This window comes from Squalius cephalus (genome assembly GCF_949319135.1).
Source record: "Squalius cephalus genome assembly, chromosome: 12".
Classification (NCBI taxonomy): domain Eukaryota; kingdom Metazoa; phylum Chordata; class Actinopteri; order Cypriniformes; family Leuciscidae; genus Squalius; species Squalius cephalus.
Genome location: NC_137133.1, coordinates 6338245 through 6362930, shown reverse-complemented (window position 1 = coordinate 6362930; position 24686 = coordinate 6338245). Strand labels below are relative to the sequence as shown.

Below are 24686 nucleotides of genomic sequence, written 5' to 3'. Positions count from 1 at the left end.
TTTAATCATTTACTCACCCCCAAGTTGTTCTAAACCTGTATGAATTTTTATCGATAGAAATGTAACCATATTTTTCAAAATATCTTCTTTTGTGTTCAGCAGAAGATAGAAATTCATACACATTTGGAACAACTTTAGGGTGAGTAAATAATGATAGCATTTTCATTTTTGGGTGAACTATCCCTTAACCTCTGTAAAGCAGTGCTGCACTTATAAACTACTTTATTAGGCATTACACGGAAGGGAAGATGAAAAGCAAATTCCACTTTTCTGAAGACAGTTGGTTCCCTCTTAGATATTCATTCATTCATCTAATTTCTCTTAGCACTCTGCCTACCGTCATGTTTTGACAAAAACAAAGCCTTCACTGCATGCTTTCTAATTTTGCTTAATGCTGAACCATATTTACCACACATTTTTCAGATTGCGACAGTCAAATATGGGTTTAATGTTAAAGGGGGGGTGAAATGCTCATTTTCACTCAATCTCCTGTTAATCTTGAGTACCTATAGAGTAGTATTGCATCCTTCATATCTCCAAAAAGTCTTTAGTTTTATTATATTTATAAAAGAAAGATAGGCTGTACCGAGTGTTTCCGGAAAAAAACCAGCGGCTGAAGGCGGGCCGTGTGGGCGGAGCTAAAGCTGTGCTAACGCGCCGAGCTAACAACACACAGAGACATTTGAAGCAGTTTTACTCACCGCCCGGTTCCAACGCACGACCGTGAACCTTTATCATTGTGACTGCTCGATCCTTAAGCATTAGACGATCTGCAAATCCGTCGATCTGGGCTTTGTTTATAAAACAATCATCGTCGAAATGCAGGGAACAAACAGTCTTGCACAACCTCCGTTGATGCTCTGGAAAAACAAACTCCATCCACTGGTCCCTTAACGCCGGGTTCTTTGGGAATCTGTGCAGGGTTGTCTTGCCCTGGCAACCAAAAACCCACTTCTTTGGTGACACTGACTTCCCTAAAGCCGAGCATAGCGCTTTGATGGGCGTACTGCTTTCGCTCTCTTCCTCTGGTCTACGGGTGTGCGCGCGCCCGCGTCCTTCCGGAGAAGTGCCCTTAGGACCCGTATAAGGAAATTCCGCTACATCTGACGTCACACATGCCCATACTCGAAAAAAACTTTCCGAAACTTGTGACAAACCGGAAACGTACAATTTAATTTTTGAAACTTTGTCCATGTTTAGCATGGGAATCCAACTCTTTAACAGTGTAAAAAACTCAGTATGCATGAAATAGCATTTCACCCCCCCTTTAATTAAAATATGAAACAATAATTTTTGTTCTGAATTTTAAAAGAGCAACTTGGATAGAAAAGCCAAGAGGCTCAAGTTACTGTATTGCAATCGCCGCAAATTAGGCACACACATCTTTAGCCTATATTTGTAAAGAAAAACTCACTCTCTTTTTTTCCCTTTTCTTCGCTTGAACGCTGTCTTTAATCATCCAGATGCAAACAAAGTTTTCTAGCTAATACTGCCTTGTATCCGTATAAACATGATGTCATGCTTGAGTGAAACTTCCTGATAGTTTTTTCCCCTGTTGTTGGTTGTTATTCTGTCATATTGTAATTACATCTGCAGGTTCATAAATAAAACAAATAACCTCATGGTCGAAATGTCAAATAAATACTTGATTTGCAATGGAGAGGGTGGGACAACGGTCTATATTAGCTCAATCTGACTGGATGAAAAGTACAGCTGTGTCCGAAATCACATACTCTGGAGAAGATAGCTTCCTTATTTTGAATAAGTAATTACTTCATGACCGCTAAAAAAACTAATCTACATAGCTCGAATGTGTGTAGTATGAATGTAATCAGTACATACTACATTCGCCATGTTCTCATTATCATGTGACCTACCAGCTTCAGTTGCGTTGCTTCACTGCCATTCACAAATCCTCTCCCGTGGCCTCATGGGATGGTAAAGTGTTCATCGTATGCACACTTCAGAATCTCGCCGGAAGTAGTAGGTCATCCGGGTATTATTTATCTACTCTTTTATGAGTACTGTGAATTTTGACATACTTTTGTCATATACTGTATTTCGGCTACTATATAGTAGGGAAGTATGCGATTTTGGATGCAGCCATTGTCTTGGCGAGCTACCTCCAATCAGGCCACGAGCTACTGGTAGCTCACGAGCGACGTGTTGGAGACCCCTGCACTAGAGGGAGTACGGAATGCATTCAGATGCATTTGGAAGGAAGGAATAGCTATCAAGGAAACTTTCAGAAGTATCTACTGTCCATTGAGTCAGTACATTTTAAAGCTGAATTCTGTGAATGTATATTGCAAAGTTGGAATTTTAATACAAAGGCTTTCAAGAACATACCTTGGTAAGTTGTAGAGTGGTGCCATTCGGAAACAGGCCACTACGGCACGCTTTCGTTGCTTTGACAGCAGCTTCTGAAACACCATCTTCTTGTTCCTAAGTGGCAGCTCAACCTGAGAGTGAAATAAATGGTTAATAAAAAAATTCAGTAATCACACTGGGAAGTAAAACATTCATTTATAAGTCTACTTGGTGTTGATGACAAAACAGACTCACTAAGATAACATCTTTTTGGATAAATCACAATTTGGAGTTCATTTGAAGTTCATAGTAAGTGTCTGTTCATGGTTCAAAATACAATTAATAAAATTAGGGTTGTTGATCGATTAAAAAAAGATCACAGAGTTATAAATATATTTTCACATTAAATCTCCAAATTGACGTAGAAGAAACATAAAGACAGCATTTTACATATTCAATATTTTTTTAATGGCATTTTTTTATAAAGGCCTTCTATGAATGACGGCTCGATTATCATATTAGTTTTATTCATCATTTATTAACAATTACAGAACATTACCAATATTACAACAACTTTTAATTTAAGTGTACCTAAAACTTAAAAGCTGTGAGCGGCGCACAGATAGTGTGATCATACACTGTAACGCTAGCCGAAGGATGTAAATGAAAGACATTAGCATAGCTATTGTACCTCAGGAAGTGAAAAAAAAAAAGTATGCTGTGTTAATTATTTTTAATTACCATAACGTGTTAAACAGCAAATATTAATTGCAAAAATGAATGTTTTATTTTCCCAGACCTACTTAAAATGTTACATTTATTAGCATAGAGTATGTAGAAATTAACATGAACCTAGAATAATAAATGCTGTTAAGGTATTTTTTATTGTTAGTTCATGATAACTGATGCATTAACTAATTGAACCTGTTGAGTGTTAAGTGTTTCCCAATAAACAAGGTTCCTGACCCGGTGTAGGCAGATGTGTAATGGCATTATATGAGCATGGTGGATTTATTTTGTATGCCTATTGTACCTGTTCAAGGTGGTAGACAGCAGCAGAGATGGCCTGAACTCTCTCCACGTTTTGCTCTGGGTCTGGAGCTCCCTCACTCTTCACCACAACATCTTTATAGAGGTTCAGCTGCCACTGCACTGCTGGATCTGCCGACTGTGATGAGACAAGAAAAACCAATAAGACAGTGTCAACATTTCAGCATCTAATCGTGTATGTTAGACTTTGCTCCTCCAGACCTTCTCCTGAAGATGGAGGTTCTTCCTCAGGTAATCCTTAACCTCATCATCTGTGTCTTTCTGTTAAAGGGAGATATTGTTAGAGGCTTGTTGGAGATCACTTATCGAGAATAATTAAGACAACAACACATACACTCACCAGACTGTACCGGATCTTGGCGAGGGATATGAGCTCCTGGTCTCCAGGAGTGCACATGTTCAGGCCAATAGGCAGCATCTTCTTGTGAGCAGCTACAATAAGGGACGTCTGGATGGAGTACAACTCTCCTTTTCTTTTTTTTCCTCTTCTTTCTTGGTCCTGACCTCCAGACTAGTTTTACAAAGCAATATATCTTAAACACATATGGCTCTATAGATCTTATAATGGCTTTTTGTTTTCATGAGCACATGTTTACTGGGTAATTAGCCCAGAGCTTTTGGGTACAATTTAATATAGCGGACAATTATAAACATACTTACCTTTGACATCTTCGTCTTGCTGTCTCCAGTAAGGAATGCCAGGTTGTTAATTTCATTTTGCACCACAAAATTTTGCTCTTCCCTTTTAAAGTTCTATGGACAAAGAGCAGAAACAGCTTTTGGAAGTCTTTTATTTGCAAGTCCTTAAAATTATTCTTTGGAGCAATACAGAGAACTTACATGAGATTTACACCAAAGGATGAAAATCTCCGACACCATTTTGAAAAGTTCAGTTGAATCTGAATGTGGTTCCTTCAGCCATGTGGATCTAGATTGTCAAAAGAGAGATAGTTATTGTTTTGTTTTCATTCTTGTTTATTAAAAAAGTTTAGCAGCTCCCTCACAGGTTATGGCATAAATACCTATTGTTGTCCACATAACGAATGAGCATCGGATAGAAGGCATACAGATCCCTGCAGAGAACAGCAAACTCATCCAGAATCTGCAGTTCAGCTTCCTGAGTGTCTATCCTGCTTTCAGCCTTAAGCAGCTCCTCCTCAGTCACTATCTTCACTGTTTTCTTCTTCAGTTTCTCCAGCGTTGGCAGGAAGTGCGCTCTCAGGAGATCTGCGCTAGCCCTGCTAATGATCGGCTGGGTGTATACTACATATGAGGGAGTTGACAGATATTTGAGAATTGTCCTGATATTTTGCAATCATCCTGTATTAAAGCAGGTTAAACATCATTTCCAATTCAAATTCACCCTCACCTGCAAGTCTTTTCATCCAGGGGGCGTTATCAATGCCAAGGTTGTTGTTTAGAATCTTGAGGATATTGCCCAGGATGAGGCTGAGATGCTCAGATGTGACAGTTGTGCAGCAATTGGCATCAACTGGGGAGTTATCTGGACCTTTTTCCCACCAGTAAGACAGGTAGTTACACAACATGGGAAGGATGACCTCGATGACCTGTGGCATCTCTGTATAGCGTGCTCCAGTTTCAGAAATCTCCCCAATGTCCTTCATTAGGCCGTCTAGATGAGGCATCTCATGACACATCTCATCCACGGTGTCTGGCATGCTCAAAACTGTAAAACATTCGGTATTAGGGCTGGGAATTTTTGAAATCATGTTTTTTCTTTAAAAAAATTAATAACCCACTGTCATCAAAAGACCAATTTGCCTATTATGATTGGCTGCAAATGAACCATATTTTCACTGTATGGTTTCTTACTGAATTCCAAATGATTTAAAATAGTCTCAGATTCTGAAAAATATATACTCACTAGCTCGTTCTCTTGGTGTCTTGGTGTTGAAGACAGATTGGGGATTGTGCATATTTAGGTGGGGTTCCAGGAAAGCAACAGGCATGGCTCCAACCAGGGTAGATAAACATTCACCCAGAGAGGGCAGCTGTCTGTAAAAACCAACATATTGGTCTCAATTTCAAGAAGAAATGGATAGCTCCATCAGAAAGAAATAAAGTTTTTTGTACTTTTCCACATAGATGTTCTTGCCACTGCCCAATGAGTACAGGCTGGTCAGGATGCGGTAGCAGGACAGCTGAATGTCATCCACTAAAACATACAAGGACAAATATTTTGAGGAATATAATGATTTTAAGAGCAAATAGTGGCATGCAAATCCAATTTTTCAGGCTGGACTGGTTGCACTGTATGTTTTTGACTCACTAAAAAGAACCAATTCATGAGACTAACATCATAGCTCACTTACATAGCAGCTCTGCTCCAAACTGGTGTTGGGTGATATGCTGAAAGACAACCGTCAGGATGGGCAGCAGGGCCACTGTGGTGTAGTTGATGATCTGGGTAACGCCCTTCATCTGAGAGCGTGACTGACCCAACTTCCCTAGCTTCAAGTTCTCCAGAGTCTTCTCCAGGTCTTCCGCTGCATTCTCGAAGAAAGTCCTGATACCAGCCTTCACCAGCTCTGAGCCAGACTTCATCACAGTCCTACAGTAAGAACAGAATCAGATCAAAACAACTTAGACATCAATCACCATTGACTGATTCGTATTGCACTATTTGCAGACTTTGCTCACTACCTGAAGTCCAGTGAGCGTGACAGGATGTGTAAGCAGCTCACCATGGTGGTGGAGTCACTTCCTGAAAGAACAAACAGTCTTAAATCAGTGAAATGAGGTATAACCAGGCAAAATGAAGCTCATTTTTGAAAAGAATTTGAATGCTTTGAGATGTCTTACCAAAGAGTGAAATCCTATGTCTGACAAGGGCTGCCAGCTTACAGAAAAGACTAACAAAAGAATGGTTCAAGTTAGTACTGTCCATAAAACAATTATTGCATCCAAATATGCACTCTACTTTGCTACGCAATATACAACCCTCTCTCCCTTCTCAGGACAAACAGTTGTAACAGCAGCACCTGGTGATCATCTCCTTCTCTTTGTTGGATGCGTAGCCACTGCTGCTAAGGTTGATGTTGGGGGTTGACAGGAAGTACATGCAGTGGTTCTTGAAGTACTGGTCTATGAGGGGCAGCAGAACCTGTGTTTTAACCAATCAAGAGAAAAACCTTTTAAAAACTGGCCTCTAACTCCCATAAAATATGAAGTTTGAAGACTGTTCTGCATATGGTAAAAGAGTGTCTGCTTGAAAACGGAATGCTACCTTAGCAAAAAACTTGATCTCTTGATCATGGGGAGATTTGTCCGTCTTCCCACTGGAAGCCATAGCCTCTAAAAAAATGTCATGCAAAGAAAACAACTGATCAACTTTTTATGTAAACATATCAATCTTTAATTGTTTCCAGAATATTTGTCATCTTTTCTCACCAAGATGGGCGATAAACTCCTGTGCAGAATCAACATAACTCAAGAGCCTCTTGAGGAACTTATAGGCAATCCTTTTTTCCATAGAAGAGGAATCTTGCTCCAGGTCCTTCAGACCTCTGCATACAGAAAAAAAACATTAATAAAGAGATCACTGTTGCACACTTCATGTAATATAGTGCTTCGAGACCCAGATTGTAAATCAAGTGGCGACCCCCACAGTACTAACAAACGTAAGAAAAATGTCCTTAATATCGAATATGAAATATTACTCATAGTGCAAACACTGGGCCAAATATTGTGTATATAATTATTATTATTATTATCTGAATACCTCTTATCTCTGTTTAGTATCTAAGTTTAATTTGGATTATTTATATCATTTGGATGTTTTGTATAATAACAATCAAATAATTGGGTTAGTTTTTGAAATAATTCTCTATTGCTTACCAAGGCGGCATTTATTTGATCAAAATTACAGTAAAAAGAGTTTAAAAAAATATATTTTATTTTTATTTTCAGCAGCCATTACTCCAATTTTCAGTGTCTCATGATCCTTCATAAATAATTCTAATATGCTGATTTGGTGCTCAAGAAACTTTTTATTATTATTATTATTATTATCATCAATGTTAAAAAACAGTTGTGCAGTTTAATATTTTTTTGTGAATGAATAGAAAGACTAAAAGAACAGCATTTATTTGAAATGTAAAATGATTAATATATAAATGCACCCATGCCAAATTAAAGTAAAATTTCCTAAATTATTTCTTTCATTATATTTTTTTTCTGATTATTCAAGTAAAACATTGTTAGTGCACTGACCTGCTGATGGCATATCCATTGACCTGAACAAATTTAAAGAGCTCCTGGGCCTTCTCTCTGTCTCTGTACTTCTCCTTCGCTGTCAGCGTGTCGTACGGTACCAACAATGGATGATTTCCTCCTCCTTTCAATGACAACACACAATGAGTCAATGCACCTGGGACTGCTTAGACAGGATTGAGCCAAACAGACTTTTCCAGGAGAAAAGCGTCACCTTTACTGTCAAGTTCCTTCTTCTTCTTCTTTGCCCAAATGTTGTGGTAATTTTCTGCAACTGTTTCAACCATTGCCTGTTGAAATGATTAACGGTTTAATACACAGCATATGAGTTATCTATTGTTTTTAAGAGTCTGATTCACACTTGCCTGTAGTTCCCTTGATAGAATAACATTTTCCAAATCTTGTGGGGCTGGATTAAACTCACCCTGTAAAGTGAAGAAGAGGCAACTCAATGTCCTAAATGCATTGATTTGTTGATTAACACTATAAAGAAAGAAACTCTGTCCTCCGTTACCTGTGAGGACTCTGATACTTTGCGTTGTTTTTCTGTTTCCTTTTGCTGCGACCTGGCCTCTCCTTCTCTAGTCCTCTCAATGTTCCATCCCATTGCCAACATGCTCTTTAGAGTCTCTTTCACAGGGTAGCGATAAGTCTCCCTTTCCTATACAAAGTGACAGATTTGAGTAGATTAAACTTTGCATGTTAGAGACAAAAGTCAATACAGAAAATGTATGTGTACCTTTTCACTAAGTGCTTTGTATGGTTTCAGAAGCGGATGAGTTTTAGCTTTGTCATCTAATTTATCACCCGCAGACCAGCCAAGAGCGATCTATCACCATACAAAATAAAACAAGCAGTCATCTTTTGTCTAATTCAACAGAAGAAGAGCTCTAGTGACACAATGAACACGCAAGATTAATGAGATGAGTTTTAACATTGTCCAACCTTCTCAGAGGACCATTTCTCATGAGTATGCTCCGCAAACTTGCTTGCAATGTAATCTAGTTTTTCAGGGAGCGAGATACTGAAAAACAAAACGGTATGTAATGAAGTCCACATAAAGTTCAAATGAATGATGCAATTTTCAGTGTTTCTATGGTACTTACTTAGCAGTGCTAACAGGCTGGGGGTCGAAGTTGCCTTGCGCATCCACAGAGGCCTGCTTAACTAATGTGGAACCTGGGCTGGAGTCCACGTAGTCAGGTGGTAATGCACTGGCTATGGCACTCAGACACGGCATGGCCATTTTGAAAAGCTCTGCATCATATTTCTGCAAGACAGAATATGGAGTCAAAGAGCAAGGTTTGATAATATCTTTGTGGTTTAATTAATTTAGTGAAATAACTTTTAATTACATTTATAGTGGGGCTGTAAATGTAGTGTTTTCATTTATCATTATTAATTATATAAAAAATAACGTGTTTAAAAATTAACAGAATTGTTCATTCTTCCTTAATCACACTACTACCAAAAGGTAGGCGCATTTTTAAAAACTGAATCATATTAAAATTAACAGCTTCATTTTTTTTGTTGAAAAACAGTGAGACTTGACAGGATGACCTCAGAAGTGTACCTTGACCAACAATTTAAAAATTATTGCAGACTTCCAAATCAACCTTTTTAATGTCTATTCAATGCATTTTATGTCATAATAATTAATAATAATTTGTATTACAAGTCATTACTATGTTTGTTTGATTGACACCCCAAATTTACACTGAAGTATATTTTGTACCTTTTGAGACAGAGAGTCAAAAAGTCCCCAGAAGAGTTTCTTGGTGAGGTGGAGTTCCTCCTCTGATGCCATTCCATAGCTGCCCAGGCCCATTGGCAGACAGTAGTACTTCCAATTCTGCTCATAGTGATTCGTCAAAAGCTGCGAGGATAAACAGATATGTGGATTAGGCCGTCAACATTCAGGATACTTTAAATAATATTCAAGTATTGTCTTGGGTAAAAAAAAAAACTAGAATAAAGGTTCATTTTATATTTGGATTTAATTTAGGGAATTTGTATTGGTTCACTAAATAATTCAATGGTGTGTGGTCTACCAAGCACTCTTCTGATAACCTTGCCCTGTGGTAGGGGTGAGACAGCTACCACCAGAGAGACAAGGTGCTTACACCTGCCTATCAAAGGCTCACGAATACGAGGATCTGTGGTGACTCATATTGACATTTGCATAAGGTAATGTGTAATCCAGATGCTCTGTGTGTTTGCAAGGTGTGTGAAGCTGTCAAATCACAGAAGCTATAACTGTGAGTCGAGTGACCTCACTGTAATGAAGAGGAACTTTTCACCAGGGATGAAGTGTGCCCTGTTATCAGGTAAACACAATGGCAAAATGTGTCCCTTAATGCAATTAAGAAATCATAACAACCCCAAACTTTTGAACGGTAGTGTATGGACATTTATAGTTCACTAGACTCACATTAATGGGCATCTTACAGTACTCTGTAAGCTGTGGGACATCAAACACAAGACGACGCAAAAGTTGCTGTAGCATTGACGGCCGCAGATGCCTGTAGAAAGTATAAACATACATAAACATGTATAAACAAAGTATAAAGTATAACATCAGATGATACCTAACCTCTAATTTAGAGTTATCTATAGCATGAAAATGCAGTTTGAGTTTTCACTGAGCTGAGGAAAGCATCCCAGCCTCTCAGCTAAAGTTTTTTTTAAGGAGGTTCTTACATGCAGATGGCCATTAGACATTCATCAATAGCATCTCTCTGTGCCTTGGTGAGTGATCGGCCCTTTGAGAGGCGATAGATGGTGTGAAGCGTAGAGTCAACGAGCATTGCATGGTGCTCAGTGTGAGTGAACAGATGAGCACAGCGGGTCAGCAGAGGAAGCACTGCGGATCCAACGTAGCGGTTCATGGCCAGGGCTGTCTCGGTAGTCCTGAGCACCTCCTGATGAACACAAAATAACACAAATCAGGCAACTGAGTTGTATGTTTACATTTTTATAATTATTAATTATATTATAATAATGCAAAACTACAACATGCATTCTTAATACTATAGCAATCATTCAAATTTAATAGGTTAAATATTCTTTTTAGTATTCATATCTACTTTTTGCTACTGCTAAATCACTATGTTAAATGGTTGACATCACATTAAACTTTTAGGCTTTTTCACACAAAGCATGATAAATTTATGTCTGCAACTTTTCTCTGTTTTTCTCCGCACAGCACCCTTACCGAGTCCAGGGAGGCTGAAGCTCGCAGGTCTGGCAGGAAGCCAACCTCAAGCAGGTGCAACAAGAAGCTTTGGTCGTCAATGCCATAGACACGGTCCAGGAAAAGCACCATGGGCGCCTTGTGCTCTGGACAAAAGCTGGCATTCATATCTGGCTCCGTCACAGTACCATCTAAGCAGCCGAAAGAGTTAAACAAAAAGACATTAGGGTTGTAATGTCTGCGGAACAAGAAGCACAGATAATGAGACACGTAGGGATGAAGATGACATTGAAAGAGTAATAGCATCAATCAATCTTATGCGCATAATAAGTTTCAGAGATTATGTCTTCAGACTCTTTCAAAGGCATCTAGTGACTTGTACAAACCTTTATTGACGACCGGCATTTTGAGAGGAATACTGATTATTCCAACCAAATCTTTAGTGGGTACTAGGGAACGGAGGATGGCACGGATACGCAATGCTTCACCTTTCCCTTTGTTTATAAGCTGTAAAACAGCATCAGTATAACATTAAAGTGAGGCCGTGTACAGTTCAACAGCACTTTACTGGAGGAAACTGAATGCTTTGTCCCCAGCTTTGTAAATCAATAAAATGTGTCAGAAAGGAGCACTCACATGCATCTCAGGTGCACATCGGCCCAGAAGATCAATAAGGGCTGAGTAGAAGGACATAATAGAGTTGCCCATGTGGGCAACCTCCTCCTCCTCCTCTTCATCCTTCCCAACCCTGTCAAAACAAAAAGCAGACTTGCTTATTTTAAATCATGCTCGCTCAATCCTGAGGTCAAAGGACATCTCAACTACAACTCAAACCTAACATAAAATGGCAGATTATGCAGATATATGGAAGAATTAAGTGGTCTTACGTTGGTGCAACCCCTTCAGGTAAGTTGGGCAGGTCTAAAGCAGGATCTTCTGAGATCTTGATGGCTTCCTTCATGGCAGCGAGTAAACCTTGACCTCCCTCTCCTCTAAGAGCAGGTCCAAAGCACTCCGGACGCCTGATCAAAAGCTTCACAACGACATTAGCGTTCTCTTCAACACTTTCACCTGAGATGACCAGAACACACACAAAAGAAGAAACAATATTTGCATAATGATCATGAAGTCATTTTCTATTAACCAAGATACAGAAAGTCATCCAAAACAAGTATTATTGGTAAAAAGTACTAACCATTGACAAAAACAGCAAACCGTAGGAAGGACAAATAGCGTTCTCCTTCTATTGGGTTCCAGCCAATGTCTGGGTATCCCCTGGCAATGAGCATTGGGCAGTTCTGTAACCCACAGCCTGCCAGATATGTAACCACCTGAAAAACACATGGACAGAATCCAAAATGAAATCCAAATGGCACTAAAAACTGGCTTAGGTAAATTTAATTGGCAACCATTTGGCAGGAAACTTTATTAGGCATTGCAACACATTACATCAATTAAATCATAAGAAATATAGTCTGATCCTTGCTGTGCTCTATTAAAAGCTCAGTGAACCTCATAAGTCTTTTAGAAACTTCTACCTCAATTGTTAATTTACATTTAATTATTTAGCAGATGCTTTTATCCAAAGCCACTTACAAATGAGGAGAGCCTCGTTTGTAAGTCGTAAATATACAGTGCCACCAGAAGTTTATCTAGGGTGCTTAAACTGAAATCAAAAATTTCACATTTATATTCCTCACACTGAACCACCAAAACTAAAGAATCAAAATATCAGCTTTTTAACTTATACCAAATTTTTTCTTTACAATCAACCCTTCTGTAAGTTATTTTTATACATTTTATTAAGAAGTATTACATGAACAGGGCTGATGTTGTAGTAACTGATTACCTTCTCAAGATCAGGTTCCTCTAGTGCCAGAGCCAAACTGTTGTTGTCCATCACAGAGGACGCAGCTACGTCTAAAGGTGTGGAGCCTCTCATGGTTGGACAAGCTGGAAAGAAACTAAAGTTATCTCCATATGGCCACTAGAGACAGTAGATTTTCGGATTTACAATCACCAGCAGATGGCAGTCTTTACTTTTTTTTACTTTTTATACAGCTGCTCTGTATAACTCAATCAGTGAGCTTATATTACTGAAATAAAAAATGAAGACTACAACACTATCTATGCAGCATGAAGATATGTTAACATAAAACTGTACATCTTTGGATGCTTCACACCCTGGTTTGCAGCTTGCGGCATTATCTTCATCTGATCTGATCTGTCCTGTCATTAATCTTGGAGTGATAAGGACTATAAAGGTGTAAGTGGGCTCTCAGCTGCTCAATAACGTGCCGTTATAGGAAACAACTCCTGCAGAGTCAGGTGGTCTTAGCTGCACAAGCTATTATTCACAGTCAAAACAGCGCATTGTGCAGTGTTGCCAGATCTTGCTCGAAAAACAAGTAACCTGAAATAAATGAGTTTCTGCACCAACATAAGCAGCAGTTTTGTTTTTGGGGCGGATCAAGGAGAATTGCCTGTTACATTGATGTAATTTACTACAGCATAAACTTGCGTAAAACTTTTATTCAGCAAGGACACATTCAATTGAGCAAAAATGGCAGTAACGTCATTTATAAAGTTACGAAACTATACGAAATTTATTTAATATAAATGCTGTTCTTTTGAACCTTCTGATCCATGAATCCTGAAAAAATGTATCCTGTTTTCCACTAAATATTAAGCAGCACAACTGTTCAACTGTTCAATATTGCTAATAGAAAATGTTCTCTTTCAGTCAGTCACGTTCGACGTTACGTCCTTCAGGGAACGAGGGTTACATACGAAACCAAGACATTTTTTTGAGGACTAAATCATCATAGAATGATTTTTGAAGGATCGTATGGCACTGAAGACTGGAGTAATTTAGAAATTTAGTTTTGCCATCACAGGAATAAATTAAATTAAAATAGAAAACAGTTAAATTGTAACACTATTTACTGTATTTTTGATCAAATAAATGCAGCCTTGGTGAGCATAAGAGGCTTTCAAGAACATAAAAAAAATCTTACTGACCCCAATCTTTATAATGGTAGTGTAATATAATTAGTGTAAATACAATTAATTGAAAAGATAATTTATTAATTACAGTATATCCTTTTACAAAAATAACGTTTCCTACTGTATGTACAACTGCCAATCTTAATCATTTACACATCATTGGAGTTGGGGATAGGCTGAGAAAGGCTAAAAAACAGGAGGTAAGGACAAACAAAAAGTACAAAGATTAATAATAATACACAGACTGTGGCTCAAACCACAGGTGGGGATATTTGTTCATTGCTATTAGTGGCCTTTATTGTGCTATGGAGCTCAATAGCAATTTTTGCCACTCTCCTTTAAATTGTGGCCCTATGCAGTACAGTATATGTCATTTTTGCACCCCACAGAAAGCTAAAATATGTGACTATTTCTATAATAAAAACTTAGAAAGAAAGAAAACAGCCCAAAATAATTTCAATAAGTGGACATGGCAACACAGATACTGTGATTCAGCCCTGCCTGACCTGCATCCCTAAAGAACTATGTGTTGTGTGTGTGTGTGTGTGTGTGTGTGTGTGTGTGTGTGTGTGTGTGTGTGTGTGTGTGTGTGTGTGTGTGTGTGTGTGTGTGTGTGTGTGTGTGTGTGTGTGTGTGTGTGTGTGTGTGTGATTACCCAGCCCCACGCTGCTGTTCTCCAGGAGGTAGCTCAGGTGGTCAAACATAGACTTCTGGTTCTGACGGCTGATGCGACAGAAGTAGCACAGAAAGCGACAACAGCTGGCCACCATCTTGGGGAAGGCAATCTCCTGAGAGTTAAAAACAGCATTCGTTTTACTTCTGCTCAGATGGAGATCATTTCCTTCACACTTCAAATTAATCTTTCATCTTTTTTGCGTGCATGTCCTCACGTGGTGGTTAAACGTGTGTAATGTAACATACTCAAGATATCGAAAGAAGCCCCTGAGACAGCTAAACCAGACTAAGGAAATATGAGATGTGAGGCTCCACCGTGAATACAGGCAAATATGTTTTGTACTTCATCTGAGCAGGGAATATGGTCACCCTAAATGCCTGGAACCCATGTCCCTTTGCGTGAGGCCTCTTCAATGAGGCTGCCAAGCAGAAATGAGAGACACTGTGGCAATGTCATATCTGGCAAAGTCAGTGGTGTTAATTCACATCCCAGACTCCCGACAAACCCCAAAAAGATCCGGCATGAGAAGCAACCCATTCCTTCTCTTATTGCCCCTAAGCATAAGACGGTGTAAAGCTGTTAGACACAGGCTGTATTTGCCCATGTACTATGTGTTATCCCTTAAGATGTTGTTTAGTTTAGTCTGACTGAGAGGGTTTTGGTCTGGACACAATGACCAAGTATCCAACTGACTCAAAGGATCTTATTAATATCATAAAAAAGCAGTATTATCTAAATACTATATTCTTCTAGTTTTTAATCATTTGATAAAATGGACAGAAGAAACTTGTTAAGTATGTGCAATACAACACATCACATCAACAGAATATAATTAGAGCATCCCACCCCAGAAAAAAACTATTTTGGTGCAGTTTTGCTAAAAAAAAAAAAAAAAAAAAAAGGAGTACCTTATTCTTGTCTCCACCCAGCACATTGACCATGACCTCCATTACGGTCTCGTGCATGCCAAGAACACGCATCAGATTTGGATGCTGGTAAAACACTTTGTTGTTCATGATGTCCCTGAATGCAATAATAAGATACACATTTTATAGGATGTAGCTGTACAATGCAGAGATGCTTGCCAATGCAATAAGGTGGATATTAAAATGATGTACTATTTTGTCTAAATAAATAGAAAATAAAACAGTAAAAAATTGATTAAATAATTTGAAATAAATTTAAATATATAATTCATCATCAAAATTAATTAAATAATTTTAAATAAATTTAAATATATAATTCATCATCATAATTTAAAATGATTTAAATAATTAAATAAATAAATGTCTAAATAAATTTACAATAAAAAAACAGTAAAACAGTCATTTTAAATACTAAAATTGAATTTAGGCATCAAAATACTATAATGTACAGAATGAAAAATTGCTTAAGATTACATTTAACAGTATTCTTTTTTTTATTTTTTTATTAACTTTAAATGAGCATTAGATAAGCGTTACATTAAATCTTAATGTAAAACTATGGCAAATGATTATGCACAATTAAATGTCCAATATTGTCGACCATTTAAAAATCTCTTAATATCAACTGATAACTAGTATGGAACAAAAATATTGTGCATCTTCAGTAGAATGTAAACCTCATAAAGACTGGAAGATGAAAATTTACCCCAGGCCGTCAATCATGAGCTGGCCCTCCTCTTCGCCCATGCGGACGCTGAGTAGTGAACGGATCTGGCCCAGTGAGGCCAGCAGGTTGATCGCGTCCGCTACAGACTTGGCACTGATGGTGTAGCTCTTCCTCAAAGCTCTGAGCAGCTCACCGACGCCATCATACTGCCTCCTCAAAAGGCTGAACATGCTGCGAACCAGTTCCGGGTCTAGGATTTTGCACTCCTGAGCCCAGCTGACCATAGTCTGAGATATCAGCTCCTTCAGGTTGGCTAGAGAAGACAAAAGCAGATGAAGAAAAAAAGATATTTGAATTTGTTTAGGATTCTGTATCTTTTGGTATGTTTTCCACCTCTGTTGCTTTTAATTAGATCTCTGTAATGTGAAGCACTGAATATGGATTAATGCTATAATTGGTGAACTGGTATATTGTATTATATTACATATAGTATAATACTAATAAATGAGTGAGGGTGAATAGTAACTGTGTTACTGATATTAAATTTTAAAAATAATGTAAAAGAAGTTTCAGACCTCTGCTATAGTCATGCTTAATGTGTTAGGACCATTAGTGTATGTCGTTACATCTATTAATATTTTCTATTCACATATTTCCCCCGTATGCGGTTCTTAGAATAGCTGCTCTAATCCCCTACTCTTCTCATCAAGAGAGAGTGCAGCACTGGCGCTTTTTATCCAGCATCAGCAAATTACATCCATTTTAATATCTACCTGTCCACCCATCGCTGGTAACATGATTCAAGCCTATGTTAATATTCTTGCCATCTTAATAGCCTTTTATGCTTACTTGCAGCTCAGTACTGGCTGCATTTCATTCCGCAGGCTATATAATAAATACAAAGTGGAAATACATTTCTAATCAGATAAGATTTTGCTGACCTTTTGGACAAAAATATTCCACTTCATAACAGATGTTTATATATACAACATTATTTTCCATATCTTCCTTTTGATCTACTTCTTTGAGAGTCCAGCTAAGCTTTAAGCACATTCTGTACAAGTTAAACAATGCAAATGCTTTGCTTAACAAGTTATTTTTCATTAGAAATGTTAGCACACTTTGGTTTAGAATGTTCTGGCCCTCAGGATATAGTCTTTGTAACCAGATAAAGCAGAACAAAAGGCATAAAAAAACAGTAAGAAATAAAAAATGTTAGAAGAATTTGTTTTTGACAAGAGCCTTACTAGGAGCAGCCTGCTCTTGCTCAGTTGGTTCTTCCTCAGTTTTTTGAGGACGACCTTTAATCTTGTAAACCACGGACATCAGGCGGCCTTTAAGAGATGTGTCTTGTTCCTCCTCCTCCTCTTCCATAGGGATGCCTGCATATATACACAAAGATGAACACCTTATCATCCAACTACAGCAGTACATATTAAAGCACTATATAAATGCTTCATTCTTTCACTTTGTCTGCAATTATTTGCGCTGCAACTGGCATTTCCCGGTATTAGGGTTGAATTAATAATGTCTTTAAAATTCTAATTCCTGAATTTGAATTGTGTTGGAACAGGTTGTAGATTTAAAAGGAAGTAGAATTAAAATAGAAATTTCACAAGCTCATATAAAGTAGAATTTGAAATTGATTTGACCTTTCAACACACTTATATAGAGAGAAATATGGGGTGAGAATGGAGGTGGACAATGGAAAGAATGGATAAATACAAACCACAATGTAGTCGAAGGTCATCATGGAAGCCTTGAAGTTCCTCTTGAAGCTCCTCGGGGCAGGTGCAATCATCACCAGCGCTGAAGTTCAACAGCATGTTTATCTGCAATGAAAAGTTATATGCTGCTTCAGGAAAAAAGCATCACTCCACCACAGCAATAACTGAGAAGTAATTCTCAGAGAAGTAAGTCTTCTTTTTTTAATATGATGGATCATGAAATATAGATTGCATAAGCCTAACCTTTCACAGAAGTTATGTAACATTCTAATGGAAATCAGATGTATCTGTAGGAAACCTTTCTGTTGCCCTGGTTACAGAGACAGACAAGTTTATTTCCAACATGAGCTTATGATGTAAAAGGCTAAAGTACAGAGGTGTTTCTCAGTTAGTAGATGTGTGTATTTTAAACAGGGTGAACGGTTCTGCCAAGCAGTGTCTCTGAGAATAATGGAGTGGGTGCAGAAGATGCATCTTCTCAGTGACCGAAACAGACACGTAATTAAAAAAAGTAAACATGAATAATTTGGGAAAATGTCCATTCTGAATCAATCTTTGAGCTGCCCAAAGTGCAAATCAAAAGAAAATAAAGTCAAGACCTTGGCACTGGTTTATTTGCACTACTAATTCAAATAAAAGGCAACAATCTGTTCTGATGCCAAGGTGTTTGTTTTCTAGTTCCCATCTAAAAGAATGTAGTCGCATTCAGAAATCAGAAGAAACATGACGACAGCAGGAGGAACATTCCTCGGTCTACATTACATTCCTCGGCTTGTCATTAGTTTTGTATAATAACAACAAATACCATATATTTGGAATTACATTACAAAGGAAGTGAAGTGAAACATGCTGCATGTGATGAAGACATCGGAGATGGTCTGAAGTCTGTCATTAAAGTGTTCAAGAGTCATTAAAGGCCTTTAGACATTCTGAGGTTTATAAAGAATGTGGCTCTGTGTGGCAGTGTTAATTTTCGTCATTATTTTCGTCAACGACATTTTTTCACAGACGAAAACGAGACGATAACTAAATAAAAACTAGTTTTGAATGACAAAAACTATGACGAAAATCTATTGACATTTTCGTCAACGAATAAAAACTAGACGAAAATGTTAGATAGTGACGATTTGGGAAGCGATCCAGTCTGATGTCCTGCATTTGTGGTAGATGCGCACAATTGTACTGTGATGTGATCTACCCAGTGGCACACGAGTCGGCATGCGCTGCATGTCTCATAAAACGTTAAAACATGTAAACGTCTGGGAGAATGAGTAGAGCAGACATGAAGATCTGAATAAGAGTGACGACGCAAAAAAAGAGCTATATTCGGTACGGTTTTCTGTGCGCACACACCCGACCCGAAGCGTGCAGCCATTCACATAGACACCTATACAGCGCGCGAGGACTGAATTGAGCTCTCTTTCCTGTCTGAATGGACAAATACACACAAATATTATGTCTAAATGTCCGTTTTGGAAAGTATTCACGTAAATTATGTCGGTTATTTCTTAAACAGTTGTGAGTGTATCTATGTGCATGTCACTGGACATGAACCGATGTCTTAAAGTGACAGTGGGTAATAAACCGAATGCGGTCTGTGTCCTTATTGATCAAGCAACAAAAGAAAAAGAGAAAAGCATTCACTGCTCGTTAATAGCTTTAATAAGGATTAATTATATTTCATTCATACAAATAAATATGTCTGCTTGAAAGAATAGAGAATGATGTATGCAAGTAGTTATAAAGAATTCATATATCATTCATTGAAAAAAAAAGACTGTGTTCTACTGTAGGAAAAGTGGTTTTATTTCATTTTAAGATATTTTTTAAGTTACAGTAGTTAAATCTGTATCTGTATTGCACGTTCAAACATTAAAATCATTCATATTAGCAGGTTAATATATGTTTTCTCCGGGAGTATATGGGTTTGGAAATTTTAGAGAAATTCTAAATAAATGCATTTAAATTGAAACCCATTATATTTTAGTCGACTAAGTCTACTGTAGATTTAGTCGACTAAAATCTTATTGTATTTCGTCGACTAAAACTAGACTAAAACTAAAACAATTCAGATGACTAAAATATGACTAAAACTAAATGGCATTTTAGTCAAAAGACTATGACTAAAACTAAATCAAAATTTGCTGTCAAAATTAACACTGCTGTGTGGGTCTAAGATGAAGGCCTACCTGCTCTTGGGGAGGTGAGCGGAACTCTCTAGTCTTCTTGGCAGTGACAGCAGCTGACATGTTGAAGGCTAGCATCAACTCGTTGTAGCGGAACTTCTGATTGTACTGCAGCTTGGATACAAAATCATCTGAGAAGGCCACGATAGCCTCAATGCGCTGCTTCAGCTCACAGTCACAGAAATAGTGCAGTAGCTCACACATCTGCATGACAAACAAACAGAACCCACTTCATTTGAATGCATATATCTTATAGTTACTTTAGAAGAGTAACAGAGAGTTGAGGTTAAAAACCTGAAAAATTTGTTAGAGATTTTCACTTCCACAGAAAGCTTTTACAGTTACTGTAAAATCGTCCATATACTTAAACTCATATACTTCAAATTCACTATACTTGTTTATACTTGTGTCAGGGCAATCGTGGTAGTCAGACTGGTAACTTAAAGGTTGCTGGTTCGATTCTCAGTACCGGCAGGAAATGACTGAGCAAGGCACCAAACCCCCAATCGCTCCCACGGCGCCACAGCATAAATGGCTGCCCACTGTGGCCACCCACGGCTCCGGGTGTTTGCAGTGTGTATGTTCACTACTCACTACTCCTAATGTGTGTGCACTAACTTGGATGGGTTAAATACAGAGGACAAATTCCAAGTATGGGTTACCACATGTCACTATGTCTCTAAATGCACAAGAATCATGTAAACTTCTGTAAAGCATTAATCTGATAATTCAGGGTGATATTATATACAGACAAAAGTTAAAGAAACACTTTTAGAGAAGTGTTATTCTAGTATTATTCATATACTTGTCACGAGTGGCTGTAATGAAGCGCACAAAGTAGTAGTATAAACAGTTTAAAAAATAAACAGAAAATACTATTATAATATTTTATTTGTATTTAATATTTTGAATTATCTTTTATTAATTGTAATTTAAGTTTTAGTAATTTTGTTGTGCTTTTGTGTTTATTTATTTATTTATTTATTATATTTCTAAATAGCTTTATTTAATTTTTAGCCATTTTAGTACTTCAGTACTTTTAATCGTTTTAGTTAACAATAACATCAGTTTTGATGTTTTGATTTTATTTACTTTTTTATTTTATATTTATTTAGTTAGTTAACTTAACTTTTTTACTTTTGATATATCTTTTGATATATTTTAAAGAGTTAGTTCACCCAGAAATGAAAATTCTGTCAGTAATTACTCACCCTCATGTTGTTCCAACCCCATAAGACTTTCGTTCATCTTCGGAACACAAATTAAGATATTTTTTATGAAATCTGAGAGCTGGCTCACTTCATAGGCTTCTATGTAATTATATTCTGCCAGCCCAGAAAAATTAGTAAAGACATCGTTAAAATAGTCCAAGTGACTACAGTGGCTCAACCATAAGTTTATCAACCCACGAGAATACTTTTTGTGCACAAAAACAAACCAAAATTATGACTTTATTCAACTATTCATTTTCTTCTGTGTGGGCCTCTGACGTGAGTTCACGAGAGCGCCACGACACATTCACAAGAACTGAGATGATGACGCTCCCAATCATTTGATGGGAAAGTGTGAAAGGTAAGCCATTCATTTTGCGGCATTAGAAAGGCATTTTTACGTTTTCTCGTTGGTTTCTTACGATTCGGACATCCAGGAAATGCACACTTTAGAACCATTTTAAACACTACATCGAGACCCATCTGCGCCATCTTCTCAGTTCTCGCGCATGCGTCGTGGTGCTCTCATAAAAATATCTTAATTTGTGTTCCGAAGATGAACTAAAGTCTTACGGGGTTGGAACAACATGGGGGTGAGTAATTACTGACAGAATTTTCATTTTTGGGTGAACTAGCCCTTTAAGGAAAATTTTTATAGTTTAAATCATTAAATAAATTAAATATTAAATAATGATTAAAATATCAAAATTAATCAGAAAATTATGTGCATGGCAAACGACAGGTCATCATGAACAAGACAAGTCATTCACCTGGCGTTTGACCGATTCAGGCAAGCTCTTCTCCAGAAGACCTTTGGGAAGCTGCTTGGCTTCTTTACTCTCTTCCTCTCCCGCCTCCACAGCCTTCTCTTCATTACTGGTGGCCTCCTCTTTCTCGGCTCCTTGTTCTGCAACTGCTGTCTGTTTCTCCTCCTCCTTACCGTCCCCAAACACACTGGGGTCGACGAGGAGCAGAATGATTCTCACCTCCTCGCTGGTCAACGCCCCCATTATCAGCAGTGTGCCAATCAACTTGAGAATCGGAACAAACTGATACTCGACGCTTCCGCCCACAGGATCTCGAATGTGGGTGCCTCCGCCCTGCACAGCTTCCGTCAGCATACTGATGGCTTTCTCCTTCAGGATACCCAGAGGGATCTCGGGGCTATAGAGAGGCTGATAACGCTTGGTGGTAATGAAACACGGAGGGGAGAAGTTGAGGCGAGTGGTAAGTGAGGTGCTCAGGCCCACTCCAGGAAGACAGTGGCGCTTTGAGTCATCAGGGAAGAGGCGGATGCTCCTTGTCTCGTCCGTCACTGGGATTATAAACTCGTTGTTCATCATTAGATGGGCCTCTTTGGCTGTCTCCAGGTGAATGCTAATGAGGACATTGTAAAAGCCTTCACGTAGCTGACCAGTCAGGTATTGGTTATCAATGGTGTACAGGAGCTGCGATTGGTCGAGATGGCTGCAGAGGGCGTGAGCTACACGAGTGTTGCCCAGGGCACAAAGGGCGCAAAAAAGCTTTAAAGTGTGATAGTGGAACTGCCGTAGACCTTCATTTTCCGACAGCTCCATGATGTCGATACATCTATGGTGGGGGAAACAGGAAGAGGTTTAAAGGTGCCCTAGAATGTGAAATTGAATTTATCTTGGCATAGTTAAATAACAAGAGTTCAGTACACGGACATGACATACAGTGAGTCTCAAACACCATAGTTTTCTCTTTCTTATTTAAATCTCGTTTTTGAAAAACACCCCTGAAAAACAGGCGAATCTCCACATAACACCGACTGTGACGCAACAGTCGGGATCATTAATATGTACGCCTCCAAAAATTTGCATATGCCAGCCCATGTTCAATGCCAGGCGGAACTCAAGCCGAATCATCGGAAGTTCTGCAGGTGAAGAAACAAGCAGGAGGAGGATCATAGGGAAAATGGCAGATCTATCTATAATCTATCTATAATCGGATACCGCTACAGTTTAATTCGAAGTTGTTAGTTGCTCTGCCCATTTTACCACGGACTGTTTTTCTAACCTGGAACAATATCAAGGCGTCTCAAACGGACGAAGGGGGCAATTTCGACTAACGTTATATTCAAGCGGTAAGTAGTGATTTTATTAACGATAATTTACACTGTGTTATCTAGATCCAGCGCGATATTGTTTTTTCCTCGAGAGAGACATCGTGACTTGCAAACGAGCGAACGAAGCATGGCAGTTGCTCAGTGTTTGGATGTACAAATGAACACAAAAATATTTTTTTAGCTCCTTCATCCGAGCCTCTGGAGAACCAGTGGGTTATGTGAATTTCTGATGTGTAATTGTTCAAGTTCAGACAGATAATCTTTCTCTCAAAGTCGTTCAACACTGTTTATGCATCAGTAAATCGCATTGCAGTGATAAGATCTTCATTCACGCGATCAACAGGCTGTCATCTGCTCAATCAGTGCTCATCACTGCAACCTTTATGTGATGGGAATAGATCTAAATACTTAAAAAACTTCTCATGATTCGTTAATCCCGATAGCTGTAATAGTAAAAACGTATAAAAGCTGCAATAGTAAAAGATTTCCAGATAGCTCTACATGTAATGCCAGATATTTCATATGCAAGCATGTCAGCCAATCACAGCAGTGGGCAACAACACTTAAGTCTCACAGCAGACACGCCCCTTCAAACAGAGTGTTCAATTCAAAGGATGAAATCAGGCTAGGAAATATGCCTTTTATTTCTAAATTATAACAAATTTTGATCTAAAAAACATACTAACATTATAAGGGCACCCCAGGAAACATTATAAAATAATAAAATAATCCATTCTACGGCACCTTTAAGATCATCCAACTCAGTTGGAATTTGAGTAAGGAGCCAAATGAGCACTTAAGGGGTTTTATTTCAATGAAAGGTCACATTCCCAGGATCACAAAGTTGCCAATGTGTAAAACTGAGTGCATGAGTAATGCATCACCTGTTCTCCTCTGGGATATGCACGCCCATCATCTGCAGGGGTTCCAGACATTGCACCACCCAGCCATGCCTCTCACTCACACGGGCCGTCTCCACCGACAGGAAGGTGTTGGGCATTCTGCTCCACAGCACGGACACAATTGTCTGGACATCCAGCCGAGGAGGACACTGGGGCTCTGGGTTTTTTTGTAAACTCTTGAAGATGGCTGAAGACAGGGGCATTGCATCCTGTGTGACAATTGATGCAGATGTCAGTGAATTACAAATATGTGAAACAGAGGAACTTGAGTACATTAGTAGTATAGACTTACTGGGATTTTTGGAAACTCAAACTGGAAGAGGTTGGGACTCGTGGGTTTAACAAACACAGCAGGGAATAGCTTAGTGTTAGGCTCAACCTAAGAAGGCAGAAAGCATATGAAGTCCATTATGATTATAGTTTACTTGCTCTACTTGGACAAGCAAGTGTTGCACACTACTTGGTTTACGCTACTTTTAATTTAAATCCAGTCTGCTCAGACATGATACA

At 38.4% G+C, this 24686-nt stretch overlaps 1 protein-coding gene across 4 annotated transcripts in view; it reads right to left on the bottom strand.

Moving 5' to 3' along the window:
• Nucleotides 1–24686, bottom strand: part of ryr3 (ryanodine receptor 3) — a 94674-nt gene that overhangs the window by 17831 nt on the left and 52157 nt on the right. For all 4 annotated transcript variants that reach the window (XM_079888081.1, XM_079888082.1, XM_079888084.1 and 1 more), the window contains 41 exons: nt 24469–24555; nt 24159–24385; nt 21956–22775; nt 19978–20178; nt 17791–17893; nt 17309–17443; nt 16101–16374; nt 15377–15491; nt 14448–14580; nt 12636–12739; nt 11982–12117; nt 11674–11857; nt 11423–11534; nt 11173–11293; nt 10808–10977; nt 10294–10514; nt 10025–10115; nt 9329–9469; nt 8700–8863; nt 8539–8617; nt 8333–8422; nt 8108–8254; nt 7959–8018; nt 7808–7883; nt 7594–7717; nt 6772–6887; nt 6608–6675; nt 6363–6484; nt 6184–6233; nt 6025–6085; nt 5694–5932; nt 5455–5536; nt 5246–5376; nt 4730–5047; nt 4383–4623; nt 4201–4288; nt 4021–4113; nt 3701–3871; nt 3562–3621; nt 3344–3478; nt 2350–2462 (listed from right to left, as the gene is read on the bottom strand). In XM_079888081.1, the coding sequence (XP_079744207.1) occupies nt 2350–2462; nt 3344–3478; nt 3562–3621; nt 3701–3871; nt 4021–4113; nt 4201–4288; nt 4383–4623; nt 4730–5047; nt 5246–5376; nt 5455–5536; nt 5694–5932; nt 6025–6085; nt 6184–6233; nt 6363–6484; nt 6608–6675; nt 6772–6887; nt 7594–7717; nt 7808–7883; nt 7959–8018; nt 8108–8254; nt 8333–8422; nt 8539–8617; nt 8700–8863; nt 9329–9469; nt 10025–10115; nt 10294–10514; nt 10808–10977; nt 11173–11293; nt 11423–11534; nt 11674–11857; nt 11982–12117; nt 12636–12739; nt 14448–14580; nt 15377–15491; nt 16101–16374; nt 17309–17443; nt 17791–17893; nt 19978–20178; nt 21956–22775; nt 24159–24385; nt 24469–24555 (6203 nt within the window). The remainder of the gene's footprint in view (nt 1–2349; nt 2463–3343; nt 3479–3561; nt 3622–3700; nt 3872–4020; nt 4114–4200; nt 4289–4382; nt 4624–4729; nt 5048–5245; nt 5377–5454; nt 5537–5693; nt 5933–6024; nt 6086–6183; nt 6234–6362; nt 6485–6607; nt 6676–6771; nt 6888–7593; nt 7718–7807; nt 7884–7958; nt 8019–8107; nt 8255–8332; nt 8423–8538; nt 8618–8699; nt 8864–9328; nt 9470–10024; nt 10116–10293; nt 10515–10807; nt 10978–11172; nt 11294–11422; nt 11535–11673; nt 11858–11981; nt 12118–12635; nt 12740–14447; nt 14581–15376; nt 15492–16100; nt 16375–17308; nt 17444–17790; nt 17894–19977; nt 20179–21955; nt 22776–24158; nt 24386–24468; nt 24556–24686) is intronic.